The 22,643-nt window shown below is 47.3% G+C and overlaps 1 protein-coding gene across 2 annotated transcripts in view; it reads right to left on the reverse strand.

The window, feature by feature from the left end:
- Positions 1-9,902: 9,902 nt before the first annotated feature.
- Positions 9,903-22,643, reverse strand: part of LOC110503626 — a 62,695-nt gene continuing 49,954 nt past the window's right edge. For both annotated transcript variants that reach the window (XM_036961128.1, XM_036961129.1), the window contains 13 exons: positions 21,404-21,535; positions 20,933-21,115; positions 20,612-20,704; positions 20,419-20,505; positions 20,176-20,209; positions 19,960-20,037; positions 19,627-19,725; positions 19,183-19,215; positions 19,022-19,032; positions 18,614-18,868; positions 16,791-18,408; positions 15,339-16,497; positions 9,903-12,873 (listed from right to left, as the gene is read on the reverse strand). In XM_036961128.1, the coding sequence (XP_036817023.1) occupies positions 10,863-12,873; positions 15,339-16,497; positions 16,791-18,408; positions 18,614-18,868; positions 19,022-19,032; positions 19,183-19,215; positions 19,627-19,725; positions 19,960-20,037; positions 20,176-20,209; positions 20,419-20,505; positions 20,612-20,704; positions 20,933-21,115; positions 21,404-21,535 (5,793 nt within the window). In that variant the 3' untranslated portion in view covers positions 9,903-10,862. The remainder of the gene's footprint in view (positions 12,874-15,338; positions 16,498-16,790; positions 18,409-18,613; positions 18,869-19,021; positions 19,033-19,182; positions 19,216-19,626; positions 19,726-19,959; positions 20,038-20,175; positions 20,210-20,418; positions 20,506-20,611; positions 20,705-20,932; positions 21,116-21,403; positions 21,536-22,643) is intronic.

Raw genomic sequence — 22,643 nt, forward strand, 5'->3', positions numbered from 1 at the left:
TCATTATTCTTCATCAGTGGTGTAAAGTACTTACATTCCTAAAGAAAAAATTAACTTTTTACTCCATATTTTTTCCCTCACATCCAAAAGTACTTGTTACATTTTTTATGCTTAGCAGCAAAGGAAAATCGTCCAATTCACGCACTTATCAATTGAACATCCCTGGTAATCTCTACTGCCTCTGATCTGGTGGATTCGCTAAACACAAAAGCTTTGTATGGAAATAATATCCGAGCGTTGGAATGCGCCCCTGCCTAGCCGTAAAAAAAAAAAACATATGAAAACAAAATTGTGTCGTCTGGTAAGGAATTTGAAATGATTCATACTTCCACATTATCACTCGCAAGCAATTGGCAGTACGCCAACAATAATGTTATAAACAAATCAAATCAAATTGTATTCAAATTAAAACACATTTTATTAGTCACATGCACCGAATACAACAGGTGTAGGCCTGACAGTGAAATGCTTACTTACGAGCCCCTAACCAACAATGCAGTAAAGAAAACTGGATAAGAAAAATACATAAAAGTAACACGTAATTGAAGAGCAGCAGTAAAATAACAATTGCACAACTACATACAGGGGGGCTGTACAGAGTGGGTTAGTTGAGGTAATGTGCACATGAAGGTAGAGTTATTCAAGTGACTATGGATAGATGATAACAACAGAGAGTAGCAGCAGTGTAAAAGAAGGGGAGAGGGGGGGGGGCAATGCAAATAGTCTGGGTAGCCATTTGATTAGGTGTTCAGGAGTCTTATGGCTTGGGGATAGAAGCTGTTTAGAAGCCTCTTGGACCTAGAATTGGCACTCCAGTACCACTTGCCGTGCGATAGCAGAGAGAACAGTCTATGACAAGTGTGGCTGGAGTCTTTGGGCCTTCCCCTGACTCGGCCTGGTATAGAGGTCCTGGATGGTAAGAAGCTTGGCCCCAGTGATGTACTGGGCCGTTCACACTACCCTCTGAAGTGCCTTGCGGTCGGAGGCCGAGCAGTTGTCATACCAGGCAGTGAAGCAACCAGTTAGGATGCTCTTGATGGTGCAGCTGTAGAATGTTTTGAGGATCTGAGAACCCATGCCAAATCTTTTCAGTCCCCTTGGAGGGAATATGTTTTGTTGTGCCCTCTTCACGACTGTCTTGGTGTGCTTGGACCATGTTAGTTTGTTGGTGATGTGGACACCAAGGAACTTGAAGCTCTCAACCTGCTCCACTACAGCCCCGTCGATGAGAATGGAAGCGTGCTCGGTCCTCTTTTTCCTGTAGTCCACAATCATCTGCTTTGTCTTGATCACGTTGAGGGAGAGGTTGTTGTCCTGGCACCACACAGCCAGGTCTCTAACATTCCCCCTATAGGCTGTCTCGTTGTTGTCGGTGATCAGGCCTACCACTGTTGTGCCATCGGCAAACTTAATGATGGTGATGGAGTTGTGTCTGGCCATGCAGTCATGAGTGAAGAGAGAGTACAGGAGGGGACTGAGCACGCACCCCTGAGGGGCCTCTGTGTCGAGGATCGGCATGGCGGATGTGTTGTTACCTACCCTTACCACCTGGGGGTGGCCCATTAGGAAGTCCAGGATCCAGTTGCAGAGGGAGGTGTTTAGTCCCAGGGTCCTTAGCTTATTGATGAGCTTTGAGGGCACTATGGTGTTGAACGCTAAGCTGTAGTCAATGAATAGCATTCTCACATAGGTGTTCCTTTTGTCCAGGTGGGAAAGGGCCATGTGGAGGGTAATAGAGATTGCATCATGTGTGGCTCTGTTGGGGCGGTATGCAAATTGGAGTGGGTCTAGGGTTTCTGGGATAATGGTGTTGATGTGAACCATGGCCATTCTTTCAAAGCACTTCATGGCTACAGATGTGAGTGCTAGGGGTCGGTAGTCATTTTGGCAGGTTACCTTGGTGTTGTTCTTGGGCACATGCACTATGGTGGTCTGCTTAAAACATGTTGGTGTTACAGACTCGGACAGGGAGAGGTTGAAAATGTCAGTGAAGACACTTGCCAGTTGGCCAGGGCATGCTCGCAGTACACATCCTGGTAATCTGTCTGGTCCTGTGGCCTCGTGAATGTTGACCTGTTTAAAGGTCTAACTCACATCGGCTGCGGAGAGTGTGATCACACAGTCTTCCGGAACAGATGGTGCTCTCATGCATGTTTCAGTGTTATTTGCCTCGAAGCGAGCATAGAAGTAGTTTAGATCATCTGGTAGGCTCGTGTCACTCTGTAGCTCTCGGGTGTGCTTCCCTTTGTAGTCTGTAATGGTTTGCAAGCCCTGCCACATTTGACGTGCGTCAGCGCTGGTGTAGTACGTTTCGATCTTAGTCCTGTATTGATGCTTTGCCTGTTTGATGGTTCGTCGGAGGGCATAGCGGGATTTCTTATAAGCTTCCTGGTTAGAGTCCCACTCCTTGAAAGTGTTAGCTCTAGCCTTTAGCTCAGTGCGGATGTTGCCTGTAATCCATGGTTTCTGGTTGGGGTATGTACGTACTGTCACTGTGGGGACGACGTCATCGATGCACTTATTGATGAAGCCAATGACTGATGTGGTGTACTCCTAAATCCCTTCGGAAGAATCCCGGAACATATTCCAGTCTGTGGTAGCAAAACAGTCCTGTAGCTTAGCATTTGTTTATCTGACCACTTTTTTATTGATCTAGTCACTGGTGCTTCCTGCTTAAATTTTTGCTTGTAAGCAGGAATCAGGATAGAATTGTGGTCAGATTTGCCAAATGGAGGGCGAGGGAGAGCTTTGTATACGTCTCTGTGTGTGGAATGAAGGTGGTCCAGAGTTTTTTTTTTTACTCTGGTTACACATTTAACATGCTGATAGAAATTTGGTCAAACGGATTTAAGTTTCCCTGCATTAAAGTCCCTGGCTATGAGGAGCGCCGTATTCTTGATTGCTTATGGCGGAATATAGCTCATTCAATGCTGTCTTAGTACCAGCCTCTGACTGTGGTGGTATGTAAACAGCTATGAAAAATACAGATGAAAACTCAGACAGCTGTCCCTGATTGAGAACCATACCCGGCCAAAACATAGAAATAGAAAATCATAGAAACACAAAACATAGAATGCCCACCCCAACTCACGCCCTGACCAAACCAAAATTGAGACATAAAAAGGATCTCTAAGGTCAGGGCGTGACAGTACCCCCCTCCCCAAAGGTGCAGACTCCGGCCGCAAAACCTAAACCAATAGGGGAGGGTCTGGGTGGGCATCTATCCGCGGTGGCGGCTCAGGTGCGGGACGCAGACACCGCTCCACCGCTGGCTCACCCCACTTTGGTGGCATCTCTGGTGCGGGGACCCTCGCCGCCGACCCCGGACTGGGCACCCTCGTTGCGGGCCCAGGACTGGGCTTCCTCGCTGTGGGCCCCGGACTGGGCACCCTCGCTACGGGCTCCGGACTGGGGACCGTCGCTGGAGGCTCCAGACTGGAGACCGTCGCTGGAGGCTCCGGACTGGAGGCCGTCATTGGAGGCTTCGTGACATGACTCCTCACTGGAGGCTTCCTGCCATGGATCATCATTGGAGGCTTCGTGCCATGGACCATCACTGGAAGCTTCTTGCCATGGACCATCACTGGAAGCTTCTTGCCATGGACCATCACTGGAGGCTTCGTGCCATGGACCATCACTGGAGGCTTCATGCCATGGACCATCACTGGAGGCTTCATGCCATGGACCATCACTGGAGGCTTCATGCCATGGATCATCACTGGAGGCTTCATGCCATGTACCATCACTGGAGGCTTCTTGCCATGGATCATCACTGGAGGCTTCGTGCCATGGACCATCACTGGAGGCTTCGTGCCATGGATCATCACTGGAGGCTTCGTGCCATAGACCATCACTGGAGGCTTCGTTCCATGGATCATCACTGGAGGCTTCGTGCCATGGACCATCACTGGAGGCTTTGTGCCATGGATCATCACTGGAGGCTTCGTGCCATGGATCATCACTGGAAGCTTCTTGCCATGGACCATCACTGGAGGCTTCGTGCCATGGATCATCACTGGAGGCTTCGTGCCATGGACCATCACTGGAGGCTTCGTGCCATAGATCATCACTGGAGCCTTCTTGCCATGGATCATCACTGGAGGCTTCGTGCCATGGATCATCACTGGAGTGGAGAGACACACAGGAGGCCTGGCTCTGGGAGCAGGCACAGGACTCACCAGGCTGGGGAGACATACAGGAGGATTAGTTCTTAGCACAGGCACAGGACTCACCAGGATGGGGAGACATGCAGGAGGCCTTGGCCGAGGCACAGGATACACTGGGCCGTGGAGGCGCACTGGAGGTCTCGAGCTAAGAGCCTGCACAACCCGTCCTGGCTGGATGGTGACCCTAGCCCGGCAGAGGCGGGGAGCTGGGATGTAGCGCACCGAGCTAAGAACGCATGCTGGAGACACCGTGCGCTCCAACGCATAACACGGTGCCTGACCAGTATGGCGCCCGCCATGGTAAGCACGTGGAGTTGGTTCAGGTCTCCAACCTGACTCTGCCACACTCACCGTGTGCCCCCCCCCAAATATTGGGGAGGGGCTGCCTCTCGGGCTTCCTTGCCAGCCGTGTTCCCTCATAGTGTCGCCTCTCAGCTTTAGCTGCTTCCAGTTTCTCCCGTGGACGGCGATACTCCCCAGCCTGCCTCCAGGGTCCTTTTCCGTCCAGGATTTCCTCCCATGTCCAGGAGTCCATTACACGCTGCTCCTCCTTACCACGCTGCTTGGTCCGTTGGTGGTGGGAAGTTCTGTCACGGCTGTTGAAGGAGGAGGACCAAGGTGCAGTGTGGTGAGGGTACATATTCCTTTATTTAGAAAAACAAAACAATAAACACTACAAAACAAACCGTGAAGCTAAAGGCTATGTGCCCTAAACAAAGTCAACTTCCCACAAAGAATGGTGGGAAAAAAAGCTACCTAAGTATGGTTCCCAATCAGAGACAACGATAGACAGCTGTCCCTGATTGAGAACCATACCTGGCCAAAACATAGAAATAGAAAATCATAGAAACACAAAACATAGAATGGCCACCCCAACTCACGCCCTGACCAAACCAAAATAGAGACATAAAAAGGATCTCTAAGGTCAGGGCGTGACAAATACACACAATACACACAAATCTAAAGTAAAAGAATGGAATTAAGAATATATAAATATTTGGACGAACAATGTCGGAGCGGCATAGACTAAATACAGTAGAATAGAATACAGTATATACATATTAGGTGAGTAATGCAAAATATGTAAACATGATTAAAGTAACAAGTGTTCCATTTTTAAAGTGGCCGGTGATTTCAAGTCTATATATATATATATATATATATAGAGGGCAGGAGCCTCTAAGGTGCTATTTAACAGTCTGATGGACTACAGATAGAAGCTGTTTTTCTGTCTGGTTCCAAGCTTTGATGCACCTGTACTGACCTCGCTTCCTGGATGATAGCGGGGTGAACAGGTAGTGGCTGGGTGGTTGTTGTCCTTGGTGATCTATTTTTGGCCTTCCTGTGACATCAGGTGCTGTAGGTGTCCTGGAGGGCAGGTAGTTTACCCCCGGTGATGGGTTGGGCAGACCGCACTACCCTCTGGAGACCCCTGTGGTTATGGGTGGTGCAGTTGCCGTACCAGGAAGTGAAACAGCCCGACAGGATGCGCTCAATTGTGCATCTGTAAAACTTTTGTGAGGGTTTTAGGTGCCAAGCCAAATTATTCAGCCTCCTGAGGTTGAAGAGGCGCTGTTGCACCTTCTTCACCACACTGTCTGTGTGGGTGGACCATTTCAGTTTGTCAGTGATGTGTGCTCCGAGGAACATGAAACTTTCCACCTTCTCCACTGCGGTCCCGTCGATGTGGATAGGGGGGTGCTCTCTCTGCAGTTTCCTGAAGCACCACACTCCCAGGGCCCTCTCCTCCTCCCTGTAGGCTGTCTCGTCATTGTTGGCCTACTACTGTTGAGTTGTCAGAAAACTTGATGATTGAATTGGAGGCGTGCGTGGCCACATAGTCATGGGTGAACGGGGAGTAGACCAGGGGGCTGAGCATGCACATTGAAGATCAGCGAAGTGGAGGTGTTGTTTCCTACCTTCACCACCTGGGGGCGGCCCGTCAGGAAGTCCAGGACCCAGTTGCACAGGGCAGGGTTCAGAACCAGGGCCCCGAGCTTAATGATGAGCTTGGAAGGTACTATGGTGTTGAATGCTGTGCTATAGTCAATGTACAGCATTCTTACATAGGTATTCCTCTTGTCCAGATGGAATACGGCACTGTGCAGTGCGATGGCGATAGCATCGTCTGTGGATCTATTGGGTCAGTAAGCTAATTGAAGTGGGTCTATGGTGTCAGGTAAGGTAGAGGTCATATGATCCTTGACTGGTCTCTCAAAGCACTTTATGATGCCAGAAGTGAGTGCTACGGGGCGATAGTCATTTAGTTCAGTTACCTATGCTTTCTTGGAGACAGGAACAATGGTGGACATCTTGAAGCATGTGGGGACAGCAGACTGGGATAGATTGAATATGTCTCTAAACATTCCAGACAGCTGGTATGTACATATCTTGAGGACATGGCTAGGGATGTCATCTGGGCCAGCAGCCTTGTGAGGGTTAACACGCTTATGTCTTACTCACATCGACCACGGAGAAGGAGAGCCCACAGTCAGTGGTAGCTGGCTATGTTGGTGGCACTGTGTTATCAACAAAGAGGGCGAGAAAGGTGTTTAGCTTATCCGAAAGAAAGAGGTCACTGTCTGCGGTGGCTGGTTTTCCCTTTGTAGTCCGTGATTGTCTGTAGACCCTGCCACATACGTCTCGTGTCTGAGCCATTGAATTGCGACTCCACTTTGTCTCTGTACAGAGGTTTTCCCTTTTTGATTACCTTTAAGGAGGGAATAGCTACATTGTCTATATTCTGCCATATTCCCAGTTACCTTGCCATGGTTAAATGTGGTGGTTCGCGCTTTCAGTTTTGTTCGTTTGCTGCTATCTAGCCACGGTTTCTGGTTTGGGTAGGTTTTAATAGTCACAGTGGGTACAACATCTCCTATACATTTCCTGATAAACTCAGTCACCGTATCTATGTGTTCACCTATATTATTCTCAAAGGCTACCTGGAACATATCCCAGTCCGCGTGATCAAAACAATCTTGAAGCATGGATTCCGATTGGTCAGACCAGCATTGAATAGTCCGTAGCACAGGTACTTCCTGTTTGAGTTTCTGCGTATAGGAAGGGAGGAGAAAAATGGAGTCACGATCAGATTTGCTACAGTCAATGTGTTGGTAGAACTTCGGTAGTGTTTTCCTCAGATTAGCTTAGCTAGTTAAAATCCTCGGCAACAATAAATGCTGCTTCAGGATATGTGGTTTTCAGTTTGCATAGAGTCCAGTGTAGTTATTTGAGGGCTGTCGTAGTATCGGCTTGAGGGGGAATATACATGGTTGTGACTATAACGGAAGAGAATTCTCTTGGGAGGTAATACGGTCAGCATTTGATTGTGAGGTATTCTAGGTTGGGTTTACAAAAGGACATGAGTTTCTGTATGTTATCACAATCACACTGAGTAGTTAATCATGAAACATACACCCCCGCCCTTCTTCTTCCCAGAGAAATCTTTATTCAATTCTGCGCTATGAACTGAGAACCCAACTGGCTGTATGTACTCAGACAGTATATCCCGAGAGAGCCATGTTTCCGTGAAACAGAGTATGTTACAATCCCTGATGTGTCTCTGGAAGGAGATACTCACCCTGAGCTCGTCAACTTTATTGTCCAGAGACTGAACATTAGCAAGTAATGTACTTGGAAGTGGTGGGTGGTGTGCATGCCTCCTGAGTCGGACTACCTCTTCTCCGCCGGCATTGTTTTGGATCAGTTCAATTGTCCTAGGGGTTCGAATAAAGGATCCAATTTGGGAATGTCTTATTCCTGGTCGTAATGCTGGTAAGTTACCGTCGCTCTGATATCCAAAAGTTTTTTCCGGTTGTATGTAACAACACAAACGATTTTCTAGGTTAATAATGTAAGGAATACCACATAAAAACAAAAAACTGCAAAGATGCTTAGGAGCTAGAAGCACGACTGCTCTATCTATCGGCGCCATCTTGATTACATATGACCTACATCCATCCTGCCCTGCCTCTCCAAAGTCTTCGAAAGCCAAGTGAACAAACAGATCACCGACCATTTCGAATCCCACCATACCTTCTCCGCTATGCAATCTGGTTTCCGAGCTGGTCACTGTTGGTCCTCAGCCACGCTCCTAAACGATATCATAACCGTCATCGATAAAAGACCTGTGCAGCCGTCTTCATCGACCAGGCCAAGTCTTTCGACTCTGTCAATCACCGTATTCTTATCGGCAGACTCAAGAGCCTTGGTTTCTCTAATGACTGCCTCGCCTGGTTCACTAACTACTTCTCAGATAGAGATCAGTGTGTCAAATCGGAGGGCCTGTTGTCAGGACCTCCGGGGGTGCCACAGGGTTCAATTCTTGGGCCGACTCTTTTCTCTGTATATATCAATGATGTCGCTCTTGCTGCGGGTGATTCTATGATCCACCTCTTTGCAGACGACACCATTCTGTATACTTTTGGCCCTTCTTTGGACACTGTTTTAACAAACCTCCAAACGAGCTTCAACGCCATACAACATTCCTTCCGTGGCTTCCAGCTGCTCTTAAATGCTAGTAAAATGAAATGCATACTCTTCAACCGATCGCTGCCCCCACTAACCCGCCTGACTAGCATCACTACTCTGGACGGTTTTGATTTAGAATATGTGGACAACTATAAATACCTTGGTGTCTGGCTAGACTGTAAGCTCTCCTTTCAGACTCACATTAAGCATCTCCAATCCAAAGTTAAATCTAGAATCAGCTTCCTATTCCACAACAAAGCCTCCTTCACTCATGCTGCCAAACATACCCTCGTAAAACTGACCATCCTACTGATCCTTGACTTTGGCGATGTCATTTACAAAATTAGCCTCCAACAGTCTACTCAACAAATTGGATCACAGTGCCATTCATTTTGTCACCGAAGCCCCATATACTATCCACCACTGCGACCTGTATGCTCTCGTTGGCTGGTCTTCGCTACATACTCGTCACCAAACCCACTGGCTCTAGGTCATCTATAAGTCTTTGCTAGGTAAAGCTCCGCCTTATCTCAGTTCACTGGTCACCATAGCAACACCCACCTGTAGCACGCGCTCCAGCAGGTATATTTCACTGGTCATCACCAAAACCAACACCTCCTTTGGCCGCCTTTCCTTCCAGATATCTGCTGCCAATGATTGTAACGAATTGCAAAAATCACTGAAGTTGGAGAGTTATATCTCCCTCACTAACTTTAAGCGTCAGCTGTCAGAGCAGGTTACCGATTGCTGCAGCTGTACACAGTCCATCTGTAAATAGCCCATCCAACCAAGTCCCCATATTTGTTTTGCTTTTCTGCTCTTTTGCACACCAGTATTTATACCGGCACATCCTCATCTGCACATATCATCCCAGTGTAAATTGATGAATTGTAATTACTTCGCCACTATTGGCCTATTTATTGCCTTACCCCCTTACTTCATTTGCCCACGCTGTATACAGATTTTTCTATTGTGTTATTGACTGTACAATTGTTTATCCCATGTGTAACTCTGTGTTGTTTTTGTCGCACTGCTTTGCTTTTGTCACACCCTGGCCATATAGAGCCTTTTATTCTCTATTTTGGTGGGCATTGACTAGGGTGGGCATTCTAGTTTCTTTATTTCTATATTTTGGCCAGGTATGATTCTCAATCAGGGATAGAGAGGTGGTGAATTTCCACAACAATAGCTATGTTTTCCAGGATGTTGACTAATCAATATCATAATGTATAATTGGAGGATTTATAAAGGAGACAGACAACATCAAAGGGTCTTTAATATTTTTTTATTATTATAGGAGTACAAATAACTGAAATGCACATCAGTAATAGACACAGTGGTTGTTCTTTGAGTCTTTTGACCACAGGAGTTCACACAATTTCAAATCTGATATTTAAATACTGTACTTAAAAAAGTAGTTAGGCCTATGCTATCAAAACGGGCCAATGTAGCCTGAAGACAATGTGTTGTGTAGCAATAAAAATGCATGTTGGTCGAGTCACCATTCATTTTCTTGCACTTTGTTTTCCCTGAAATTTGTTGCTCTTATTTTCCCTTATTTTCTGCTCTTGTGTAACCAAATAAATCATGTATTTTTTCAACATGAACCACTGGTAAAACTACATAGGTTAGAACACATAAAAACATCAACATCGTGATTTGGTCTGAAATAAAAGCTACCTTCACAGACACGTCTTAACTACGCACACAGCTGAGGACATTGTGCAAAATAAAGACATACAATTAAGTGCCAGAAATGCAGACAAAATAAGACTAGTTCATAAATAAAAAAATAAAAAAGAATGGACCATTTTTACCATGCCAGCCACAAGCACAAACGCAGGAGTTTGATAAACAAGACATTGTTTCTTTTGTTGAACAGAATAAACAGAATTGATTTTGAAACAACAAAAAGACTAAGAAAAACAACACTGGCAAACTAATTTGTCTGTGGGTTCAGTCGGTGTCCTGTTGGACAGTGATCTAGGTGGCCGGGCGGTGATATGTGGGGTTGGTTGCAGAATTCCTGACATTGTCAGATTGTCATCTGAAAGAACAGGTGATTCAGTCTACTGTCCAATTAAGTCTAATGTAATTCTTTACCATATTACCTGGAGTTATATCTCATAGGATCCCTATGAACACCACTGTTTCAGGGTAAAGTGCCTATTTAGACTTTCACTGAGGCATAAGGCACCTTGGAGGAGGTCGCCCAGTCGTAGCCCCTCACAGCCTCTTGCAGTTCTGGGGAACGGGAAGGGTAAAGTTGCAGGCATTGATGCTGACCCTCCGTCTGCCCTGGCTGTCTACCACGGGGGATAAGGTCTGGTTCAGGCTCACCTGGGTGTTGCTGAAGGAAGTGATACGTCCACTGCCAGCAATCTGCAGGTTCACAGTGGTAGCATAGCTAGTCTTTAGAGTCCTTCTGGCTGCCTGCATTGAGGAGGTGTCCTCTGGCTTTGGCTCACTCCTGTGAGGGTACTGGATGGGCGCACCTGTGTCTGGGGCTGGGGAGGCCCGAGGCACATAGGCACAGATCAGGTGGCTCCGGCAACTGTCCTCCCCAAGGTCTGGGTCACCCCATTCATCCTGAGGCCAGACAGGGGAGGTCGGAGCACTCTGGTCAGGGCTGTCCCCACTGTCATACTTGGTCAGGAGTTCTCGCACGTCGGGCCAGGCAATGCTGGTGAAGTGTTGCTCGCCGTGGGTGCTCTTCCCAGGGGCCAGTCTGACAGGGCTTGCCCCGGGGCTGATGCAGGATGGGGAGCCACTGTAGGAGCAGGATCCCCCTCGGGGGCTTATCAACCCAGACTCCTGCTCCGCACCCACAGACCTGCACCCTTCGCTCTCTCCCCAAGACCCCCTCCCATTCCTGACTGGACTGGGTGGTTGGTCAGCCAGGCTAAGGAAGGGCAGGCTGCTTCCCTTGGTCCTCCGCAGGTTCTGAGAATGGGTTGGAGAGCATGGGGAGAAACCAGATGGGGGAGGGGAGGTGGTGCTGGAGCTTCTCTGAATGGAGGGGGGATAAACATCTATCCATGTGGGTGAGGCAATGGAGGAGAAAGGAAATGCCAATTTGGCATTCCGTGGCTGAGGAGCGGCGACTCCCCAGACATTGGCAGGAACCCCAATGGGCGGGGGGGAGGTTATGCCTGAGGAGCAGGCTGAGGAGGCCCTGGGGAGCTCCAGGGAGAGGCCCAGGTGATTGAAGGGGCAAGCCCCTCCTGCCCGGGTGCTTCTAGGGTTGGGGGGCTTGTTCATCAGGGGGCCTGTATGATTCTGGACTGGGGGAGGGGAGCAGATCCTGCTGAATGGAGATGGGGAGGGAGAAGGGGATGGGGACTGCACTCGTGAGCTGGGCTCCGAGACAGAGAAGGGCCTTGCCACCCTGTTGAGATTGTGAGTAGAACCACTCCAAAGAGGATCATGGGGATGGGGTATACTATTGGCACTCGCTAACGGTGGCTTCCGGTGATTCGCGACCCATCCTCCGTTAGTGGTGTTATTGTTATTATTATTGTTACTGTTTCCATTCAAACCAATATGGCGTGGCTGGTGTAGGACAGCAGGCCTGGGCCGTGGAGAGGCAGAGGAAAAGGCGGTGTGATGCAGGCTGACTGGGGGGGCTGGGGAGACTGAGTGCTGGCTGCGATACGGTGGGGGGGACAGGGCTGGGGCTGGGGATGCGCATGGGCTGGAGCGGACTGAAGTAGACCGGAGAGGGGAAGGGGGACACTTAGGTGGCTGGCTCCCATCTCTGGTGTAGGAAGCATGGGCATAGCCAGGACTCAGAGGGGGGGCGCTAGGGCCAGAGGTGAGTTTGGGGGAGGGAGACCTCATCCTGAGTGGGGATGCAGTGGGAGCGGGAGCCAGAGGGGCTGGACTGTCTGGGTGAGGGGTGGCATGGTCCTGGAGGCGAGTGTTCTTCTTGGCAAGACTCTGGCTGATGGACTGGCTGATGCAGGAGGCAGCCAGGGACTTGGTCAAGGCAGAAGGGGTGGGAGAGGAGCAGGGGAGTCCCCTGATGGGGGAGGGAGAGTGCTGGTAGAGACTGGGGCTGAAGGCAGAGGGGGGCTTGGCATCCATGGGTTGGCCAATGCCTGGAAGCATGGTGGCTGATCTCTCCAGTGAGGGCTGGGAGGAAGGCCGTCTGACGGGGGACAACCCAGAGGCTTGGATGGATGGGAGTGATGGATCCTGACCTGGCTCTCTGGACCTCAGTGGAGAAGGTGGTAGTCTATAACCAAAGGAAAGCATAGAGAAGAGGAAATGAATAGACTTCATTAATCAGTCCCTCCAGGATTCTGTGATGGCAATTTGTTATGCAAAATCAACAATTTCACACACAATATGCGAGGGGTTACAAATCTGACCAATCACCGCACTATTTCAGCATAGAAAAACCAAATCATCACAATCTTATCGCATAGAACTGACCCATCAACGCAGTACGAAAAGAGTGCTCGGAATTTCAACCAATCATTGCACATTCACCACATAATATGTTTCAATCAAGCCACATGTTAACAAACTGTTTTCCTCGTCAGTGCATTTTCGCTACAAATTCAACTAAATCATCGCATATTGCCATGCATATTATCACTAAAAATCCCTGTGAAACCCTGGAGGGACTGATTAATGCCACTGCCACAAAACTTGACTTGAGGAGAAGCAGAATTGAGAGGAGAGGAGTGCAGGCAGCGATTACTCAGTCTTGTGAAAATAAGCTACATTGATAGTACGTTTGTACATTTGTATATACAATTGAGCTCTTAGCTGCAATGTACACAAAATATATTTTTTTAATATACAGTCAAATAGGAACTGTTGAACATTTTCCCACTCGATACGACCTGGACATTCATGACAAAACACAGTTATTTCCATGTCAGGGGCCTTCTCACATACTTTGCATCTACAGTACCTTCAGAAACTATTCACACCCCTTGACTTTTTTCACATTTTGTTGTGTTCCAGCCTGAATTTAAAATTGATAAAATGTAGATTTTGTGCAACTGGCCTACACACAATACCCCATTATATACAAGTGGAATTATGCGTTTAGAAATATTTACAAATTAATACAAAATTAAAAGTTGAAATGTCTTGAGCTAATAAGTATTCAAACCCTTAAATAAGTTCAGGGGTAAAAATCTGCTTAACAAGTCACATAATAAGTTGCATGGACTAATAGTGTGCAATAATAGTGTTTAACATGATTTCAATGATCTGTAAGGTCCCTAAATCGAGCTGTGAATTTCAAACACAGATTCAACCACAAAGCCTAGGGAGGTTTTCCAATGCTTCGCAAAGAGCACCTATTGGTAGATGGATAAAAATAAATAAAAAGCAGACATCGACTATCCCTTTGAGCATGGTGAAGTTATTAATTACACTTTGAATGGTGTATCAATACACCCAGTCACTACAAAGATACAGGCGTCCTTCCTAACTCAGTTGCCAGAGAGGAAAGAAACCACTCAGGCATTTGGTGATTTAACAGAGTTTAAGGGCTGTGATAAGAGAATATTGTAGTTACTCCACAATACTAACCTAAATGACAGAGTGAAAAGAAGGAAGCCTGTACAGAATAAAAAGTATTTCAAAACATGCATCCTGTTTGCAATAAGGCACTAAAGTCAAACTGCAAAAAATGTGGGTAAGAAATGAACTTTATGCCCTGAATACAAAGCGTTATGTTTGGGGAAAATCCAACACAACACATCACTGAGTACCAGTCTTCATATTTTCAAGCATGGTGGCTGCATCATGTTATGGGTAGACTTGTCATTGGAAAGCACTAGGGAGTAAAAAAAAAAAAAGTAAACGGAATAGAGCTAAGCACAAGCAAAACACTGGAGGAAAACCTAATTCAGTCTGATTTCCAAAGACACTGAGACAAATTCACCTTTCAGCAGGACAATAACCTAAAACACTGGTGTTGCTTACCAAGACAACATTGAATGTTCCTGAGTGGCCTAGTTACAGTTCTGACTTAAATCAGCTTGAAAATCAATGGCAACTTGAAAATGGCTGTCTAGCAATGATCAACAACCAACTTGACAGAGCTTGAAGAATTTTAAAAAGAATAATTAGCAAGTATTCTACAATCCAGTTGTGCAAAGGTCTTAGAGACTTACCCAGAAAGACTCACAGCTGTAATTGCTGCCAAAGGTGATTCTAACATCTATTGACTCAGAGGTATGAATACTTACGTAAATTGGATATTTCTGCATTTCATTTTTTATAAATTTGCTAAATTTTCTAAAAACGTATTCACTTTGTGATTATGGGGTACTGTGTGTAGATGGGTGAGAGAAAAATATATTTTAATCAATTTTGAATTTGGGCTGTAACACAACTAAATGTGGAATAAGTCCAGAGGTATGAATACTTTATGAAGGCACTGTAAAATGCTTTCTTTCCATCTACTCTGTGAATAACACTGTTTTATCTGATTCATAGAATTTCTTTCAGAACTCGTAGTGGAGAAACAGGAAACAGTATTTGCACACTTCCGGTCAGAGGCGTATTCCTTTAATCTTTCTCCAGTTTTACATTTGACCCCATTACCTTCACAAATCGGTTTAGGGTATGTAGTAGATTCTGCCTATTATTCTACAAGAACTCTTAGTGGAAGAATGAAGCTATGGACCGGTGAAATTGTGTTACTACAGTATTAAGCCCTATTAAATACTGTACCTTTGGCTGGGGAGTGTGGCGTTGTTTGATCCGTTCCAACTCATAGGAAGGCTCCTTCTGCCCTTGGTAGTGGGCAGGTGCAGGTTGGGTGGTCTTTGGCTGGTGAACTTAGGCAGACAGTCAGAGGACTGCACCCCTGGCGGAGGTGTAGGCATCAGGCTTTGGAGCGATGACCACGGACGGGGAACCATGTCCCCCTCTTTTCCTTTGGAATCCTCTGGGACTTGACACTCCTTGACTCTCTGACCAGATGTATGTGTGACTTGCATGGGTTCAATCATAGGCGACTGAGTGGGACTCCACACTAAGGGGTTTGACCCCTCAGTTAGCCCAGAGATGGACCTCTGTTGTGTGGGAGATGTGTCGGAGATGTGAGAGGAAATCTTTGGTGCCGCAGGTGAAACATCCCGATCATCTAGAGTGCCATCTTGTGACTTGGCTTTGGTGGATTCAGCTTCGCTTTGATGACCAGGGGCCATCTGGGGTGAGCTCCCCCTCTCAGCCCCACCGGCCACATAAGGCGGAATTATCTTGGTGTTTAAACTGGCTTCGTCTGGCTTCACCACCTGGCTTGTCTCTGGTTCAGTTGGAGCCTGCTGTTGAATGATCTTCAGCAGCTCCTCTGCAGCTCCAACCCCTGGAGACCTGTCTTTGTTCCCACATGGGCCTGCTAAAGCGGCTGCTGCTGCCCCCAGAGCAGGATCTTCCCGAATGGAGTACAGATTATGTCCTTTCTGCTCGGCCCAAGTCCTGCTGAGATTCACAGACCTCTCTGGGGTCCTTGGATAACCATCAGCTGGAAACTCCATCCCTACCCCTTGGATGGGGCCTTCCTGGACTGGGGAGGCCCTCTTGGGGTGAAGCCTCCGCATCTCAGCTCCTGAGATTACTTCCTCAGACTGGTTTTCCATAAGCTTCCCCTCCAGAGCAGTAGTTACTACCTCCTCAGGCCTAACCTGAGAGGTTTTTGGTGGGGTAGTCAGAGGGGAGGAAGGGGGAGAGGCAATGGATGTGGATTCCAGGTTGGAAACACTGTCCCTGGGTCCGGTCAGGGCGCAGCTGTTCTCCTGCTGGCGGTAGGTGGGGGACAGCTGTTCACTGACAAGGATGTGGCCAAAGAGCTGGGGTTCTGAGGAAACTGAAGTCATCTCCTGGCAGCCTGTAAATAAAAAAAATAAAATCAGCCTAAACACTGTCATTCACTGATAAACAATATGGAGTCTTTGCATGTCATGTTTTATTTGTTGTGTTTCCTGACCAACCATATGAAGGCTTTACTTTCACTATCAAACATGGTAAATCACAGTTTATATGTGTTCTTCCATTATTTAGCAGTGCTTACTAAAACAACTCAAATTCAACAATAAGACACCAACAAGTCTTTACATATCCTCACCACAACACTATCTAATCAAATCATAGCCATTTATACAGGATGCTAAAGGTACTGACCAGTGGAATGGCTCTGAGCTCGTTTTACTGTAATCTTCTCCTCCTGATGCTGCTGGGCCTGAGGAGGGACGCTGTGCCTGGTGGTACCGTTCCACGGTGCATGACCCACACACACTCTCTTGTGGTGAAGTGGCACCTTCATGATGCTGGCCTTGGCGCTGTACATTCGAGCCAGCATTTGAACTTTACTGAGGATTCTCTCTGAGTTCTCCACCAGACATGGATCACCGGGGCTGGCCTCGAACAGGCCTATCCCCGCCACGTCTGCGACCGTTGCCCCCTCGTACAGGGTCCGGCTGGAGGACACCATCTTACAGTGGCGGGACCAGCGGCCCACCTTGATCTGGCTGGGTAGGCCCTCTAGGTTCCCAGTGACGGAGCTCCTGTCTCTGATTCTACCCCACCCAGCCTGGGACATTGGGGCGGTCTTACTGTCATGAAGACCTGTAGGTGGAGGGACAGTGGAGACTTTCTGGGCCTCTTTAGGTTCTGAGTCCAGATCACTTGGATCACCGTGGCTGTTGATTACCTGCTGGTCTTTTGTGATCACTTTGGCTGCTTCGTCGCTGAATGAGGGCTCTTTGGTGTTGTCTGTTGACAGGTTTGGTATGATTTCCCTCTCTGTGCTAACAGGGGCTCCTACTTTCTCCTTCTCTTTCCAATCATTCATCAGCTCTGTGCAGGGCAGCTCACTCCCTGGCTCAAACCTGCTACATTTTTCCAGAGCAGGCTCACCCTGACCTGGTGCCTGGCTGTGGTCTTCCTGGGAACCAGCAGCAGAAGTGGAGGAACAATCTGGGCTGAGGGCTCCCTCTCCCTGGTCAGGAACTGACGGAAGAGGAGAGGGGAGCTCTGACTCAGGCTCTGGTTCTGCCCCCCCATCGGAGCGCCCGCTCTCCGAGTCACACAGGCTGTCCTGGTGGCCAAAGACAGCAAAGTGGGACACAGAGTCTTTGACCAGGCCAGTGGGGATGATGAGGGAGAAGCTGTTTCTCCTGGGGGTGGGGCTGCCGGCACTTTCTCCTGCTTCTCCTGCCTCGGCCTCAGCCGCCTCGTAGTAGCTGCGGATCTTCTCGATGATCTGCCTGTCTGACTTGGTGAGCTGGGTCTCTTTCTTGGGCGCCAGAGGGCTCTGTACAGTGTGCTCTGGGACAGAGAGATGAGCTTCTGGGGGCTTGTCCTCGTTGGGGAGGTCAGAGCAGAGTTCCTTCTCCCTCTCTCTTTCGTCTGGGAGGTTTACAGGAGAGAGTGGCGTCGAGGTTTCAAACGTTTGCTCGTCCTCCACCTCTGATGCATTTCTTTCCCCAACTGTCCCGGTTTCTTTGGCTGATGTGCTCTCCTCCTGAGGCCTCTCCTCTATAACATCAGCTGGCAATGGTGTTGACTCTCCCTCTTCACAACCACCCTCCTCCGAGGATTCCCTGGACAGACATGGTGGAAGAGTTTGGTCTTCCATTTTAGTTCTGCTCCCCTCCAGTTGCACTGTTATCTCCTCTGGACTATTGGGATGGGGGAAGCAAGCAGGGGAAGCAAGCAGCAGGTAATTTCCTTGCTGAGCAAGTGGACATGGATGTGGCTCAGTTGCTGGGTCCTCCAGAGACTCATCCAGGGGTGAATCCTGTGGAGAGACAGAAACAGACACAAAAAAAGTCAGTCATCCCCGCATCTCTTACTATACGTACATGGGGAAGTAATGTAGCACTAAATTGATAGCTCATAAAACTAGACACTGACGTCTAGTGACTAGACAAGTGACACAGGTTGCTTCAAATCCATGGCAGCTGTTTAATAGTGTGTGAATTGTGAAAGAGAGTATAGCCTACCCATACTATGTCAGCCTTGAGTTCGGCCATGCCCTCTCGCACGCGGCTCTGGTTAATGAACTGCATGATCTCCTCTGTGATGGAGAGGGTGGGTGGGGCACTCAGGGGGGGTAGGTCCTCTTCTTCCAGGCCCAGGCAGGGGTCCGGACACTCTGCCTCATCCTCCACCTCCATCACAGAGGAGGCCAGGGTGTTGGTGCTGCCTGAGAATCCCAGGCTATCTGCCCCAGGACACAGCTCCCCCTCGCTGCCAGCCTGTGGAGATGGACATGAACATCAACACTGAGATGGAGAATGTCAGGAAGGGAAGGTGTACTACTCATGTACTATTCTTGCAAATGAGATATCATCTGATGTGTATGACAGTTGTGGGTGGATAGGGGCAAAACCAGTCTGAATCAAGCTTACCTTTGAAGAGACTGGATTCCATGAGAAGATAGGAATGGTTGGGGGAAACAAACAAGGGTGTGTTTACTTTCCATTAAAAACATACCAAATCTTTCAGCCCTGACAGACTGAAGCACTACAAGGAAACAAGATAAACAAGAATCCTTTAAGAAAAATCTCACCATGATATGCTGTTTCCAAGTCTTTAGTTGGAGCTGGAAAGAAACAGCCATAAGCATTTAAGAATTAGTCATTTCCAATTATTACATTTATGAATTCATATTTTCAAGCTCTGTATGTTTAGTCCTGTGCAGTGAATGATTCCTAAAGCGTCTTAGAGTAGGAGTGCTGATCAAGGATCAGGTCCTCCTTGTCCATATAATCTGATTCAAATATGATCTAAAAGGCAAAACTGATCCTTGATAAGCATTTCTGCTTTGAGGCTCTAGATGTATGTGGGCCCTGGGCCTATATCCACAAAGTGTCTCAGAGTAGGAATGCTGATCTAGGATCTGTCCATATAATCTTATTCATTTGGATTTAAAAGGCTAAACTGATCCTAGATCAGCACTCCTACTCTGAGACGCTTTGTGGATAGGTCCTGGTCTATAGACATGAAGTCTCACCAGACTGCCTCCTGCCACGGCGATAGGACAGGTTCCCCTCCAGAAGCAGGGGAAGGCTCTTCTTGGCCTTCTCTGGGGTGTAGATGAACTCTGGGGGCTCTGGACACACACACACACACACACAGAATTAATTTAACTAATTTAACTTTGTTATTTGTTAGATTTATGACAAAGAAGAAGCCATTACCCTCATCCAACTTTGGGGTAAAAAATGTGCTTCAAACCAGTAAAGATATCCAACAGAAATAAAAGTGTTTTGAACTAAAAACCTAAAGTCGTTCACACACAAATTAGACACTAGGTGCATTACAGGTAAGAATGGCTTGTCCTGACCTGATTGGCGTCTCCCTCGATGGTATTCATCACATCTTGGAGATGATTTTTTTAAACGATCCTGATCAAACTGAGGAGCTGTGAAAAATAAATGGCGAGTTACTGAGTTGTGCATGATTGTAAACTGTGCACAATTGGTGTCAAATACAGTGTAAATTGAAAGTGCAAAGTGTAGGTTTATGAATGTATGATGGTTTGAAATGACATGAAACTCACATTGACAGAAGTTGTCACCGAGTACCTGCCTTGCCTGAAAAATACATCCGGGTATTTCAACGATTGCTCAACCTGTGACAGTGTTTGCGGTAACTATAAACAGCCACAAGGTGGCTGCACATCCTAACAGAGTGATTACAATATTCTCTGTTTCAGTTTAGCCACAGCCTTCAGTGTTATATTGGCTGAAAAGTATTGCCATTCATATCGGCAACATTTACAGTAATGTACAATAAGCCTTACCTTCTGGGGTAGAGAGGCAAGATGGTTCTCCACTATCAGCCTCTTGAGGTAGTGCAGCCAAAGGCGTTTCTCCTCCTGGTTTTTGGTCTGTAACATGGGTAGGAGGGTAGTTCAAGTACACTGGCCTGACACAATACAATGTCCTGTTCTTTGATAGTGGTTCACTTGTAATTTGATAGTGGTTTACTCGTACCTGTACAATGTGCTGCTGTTTGGGGATGGTCTGATCAGACACTTTAAAACACAGGGGGTCCTTCATGGTTTCTACGAGAAGAAGGTTACAGCACTGAATGGAGAGGAGGGTAGAGAGATGAGGGAAAGGGGAGAGTGAAAGACGAGAGGAACGACAGTGGAGGGGAAATATGTCAGTACATGATAGAGAATCAAGCAACAAAAACGAAAACATGCTACTTTTTTGATTGGTGTAGGCGTCATCTCTAATGATACATGCTCCTAGCATTTACAGAAACACAATAATCTGATCCATTCATTCCGGTGTCCGCGAGTCACTCACAAATATGTGGGTGCTGTAGATGAAATGCTCCAGCCTCTTTTTAGCGATAAGCAGCATCTTGTCGAAGAGGAAGAATGCCCTCTCCTTCTTGACCCGTTGAACCCTGAAGGCGCCCTCCAACACCAGCTCCCCAAAGCCACTCAGGTCTGGACCTGTCCAGTTGGTCAACAAGCTCTCAACCTCCTGCCAGAGTCAAAAGAAAAACAGTGTTTGTGTTAACCTCAGCTTGACCTCTGATCTTCAAAAACAGTAGTCGAGACGGAGGTGTCCCAAGACCTCCAGATGTAGTGGAGACTGAGGTGTCCAAAGACCTCTACAACCTCTAACCTTTTTGGACTTTTAACCTCTGACCTCTACAGCCAGTTCAGGGTCATAGATTATGATCAGCAACAAAAGCTAACTTCTTTGTTATATTTTCAATGACAACAGCTGTAGTGAGTGACTGGACAGAGCCTGACTGGTGGTCCATACCTGCAGCCTGACGGCGTGGTCCTGCTTCCTCTTCATATCGTTAATGTACCAGGCCACGGCTGTCATGGTGATGATGGCATCCTCCACTACCTCGTAGCCAGGGTCACTTTTATCAAAGTGTTTGGCCAGCTCCTGCCACACGGGGGCGATAGTGAGGTTAGGCTTCTATTACGCTTCGATCACACCATCAGTGTCATTGCATTTTGGTACACCAGAATTACATTCATTTCCAATGAAACGCTGCGTTTGCCTTGCAGTATTGCGTTGCAGAGGCAGTTGCAGTGCGTTCGGTGTGGGGCATATGTTGGATTTATCGAACGAATACGTCAAACTGTCTGCGTAGACGGCTTGACAGAAATGGTAGCAGAAGGGGAATGTGAAGCGTTTTTTACATACACATCCAGATAATACAGTCGGTGTGTTCGAAGCGTTAGTGTCAGTATAACGAGAAGGGGGTAGCTGCAGCTCAATATGGCGACCGGAGTATGGGCGAGTGGGTGTGTCGAAAGGAAAGGAGTAACAAGGCACCTACTGTACCGCAAGAGTTTGAACTTCTGTTTTGAAGCCAGAGGATGAGTCTGGGTTGTATTTCACTGTTAGTTTTACACCAGTAATTGAACATGTTCGGTTATAAAACTGACGATTGTTAAAATTAAAAGTACTGATCATGCGTGTGTTCTTACTGTGACCCTAACGTTGGCTACTAGGCAACTCCTGTCCTTGCGGGACAGTAGTGCTTGGCAAGCGAGAGCGAAGGGCATTGTGCCTCTGTGTTTTTGCCGACTGTATGTATGTATCAAGGTAACATCTAAATGGTTTTCAATAGGAGTTATTTCTTGTGTAGGCTACTATCCTACTTGAAATAAAATCATAGGAGGTAAAAAAAAAGTTTTTTAAATGGCCACGTTAGCTACCGCCTGCAAACACTGTGGGGAGCACCTCATGTCGGCAAGCAGCTCCGCACAACACCGGTGCACCAGTCAATGAAGGGATTCGATTATCTGGCCCGGGTGTGATTAAGATGCTCCGTTCAAAAGTTTCCTCAAAACAAAAGTGGCTAGCCTAGGTTAGATGAAGCATGTAGATAATGAGTAGGATTTTGTGTTTTCACATGCAAACGTGATTGCTTTTGATTTAAAAAAAACGCTTCATCTGCCTTCCCAATGAAAACTAGTTTGAAAATTCAAACATATATTTGATGGGAAAGAGATGTTGTATGTTTCTGGACGATGCACCATGC

The sequence above is a fragment of the Oncorhynchus mykiss genome, chromosome 24, assembly GCF_013265735.2.
Source record: "Oncorhynchus mykiss isolate Arlee chromosome 24, USDA_OmykA_1.1, whole genome shotgun sequence".
NCBI lineage: Eukaryota > Metazoa > Chordata > Actinopteri > Salmoniformes > Salmonidae > Oncorhynchus > Oncorhynchus mykiss.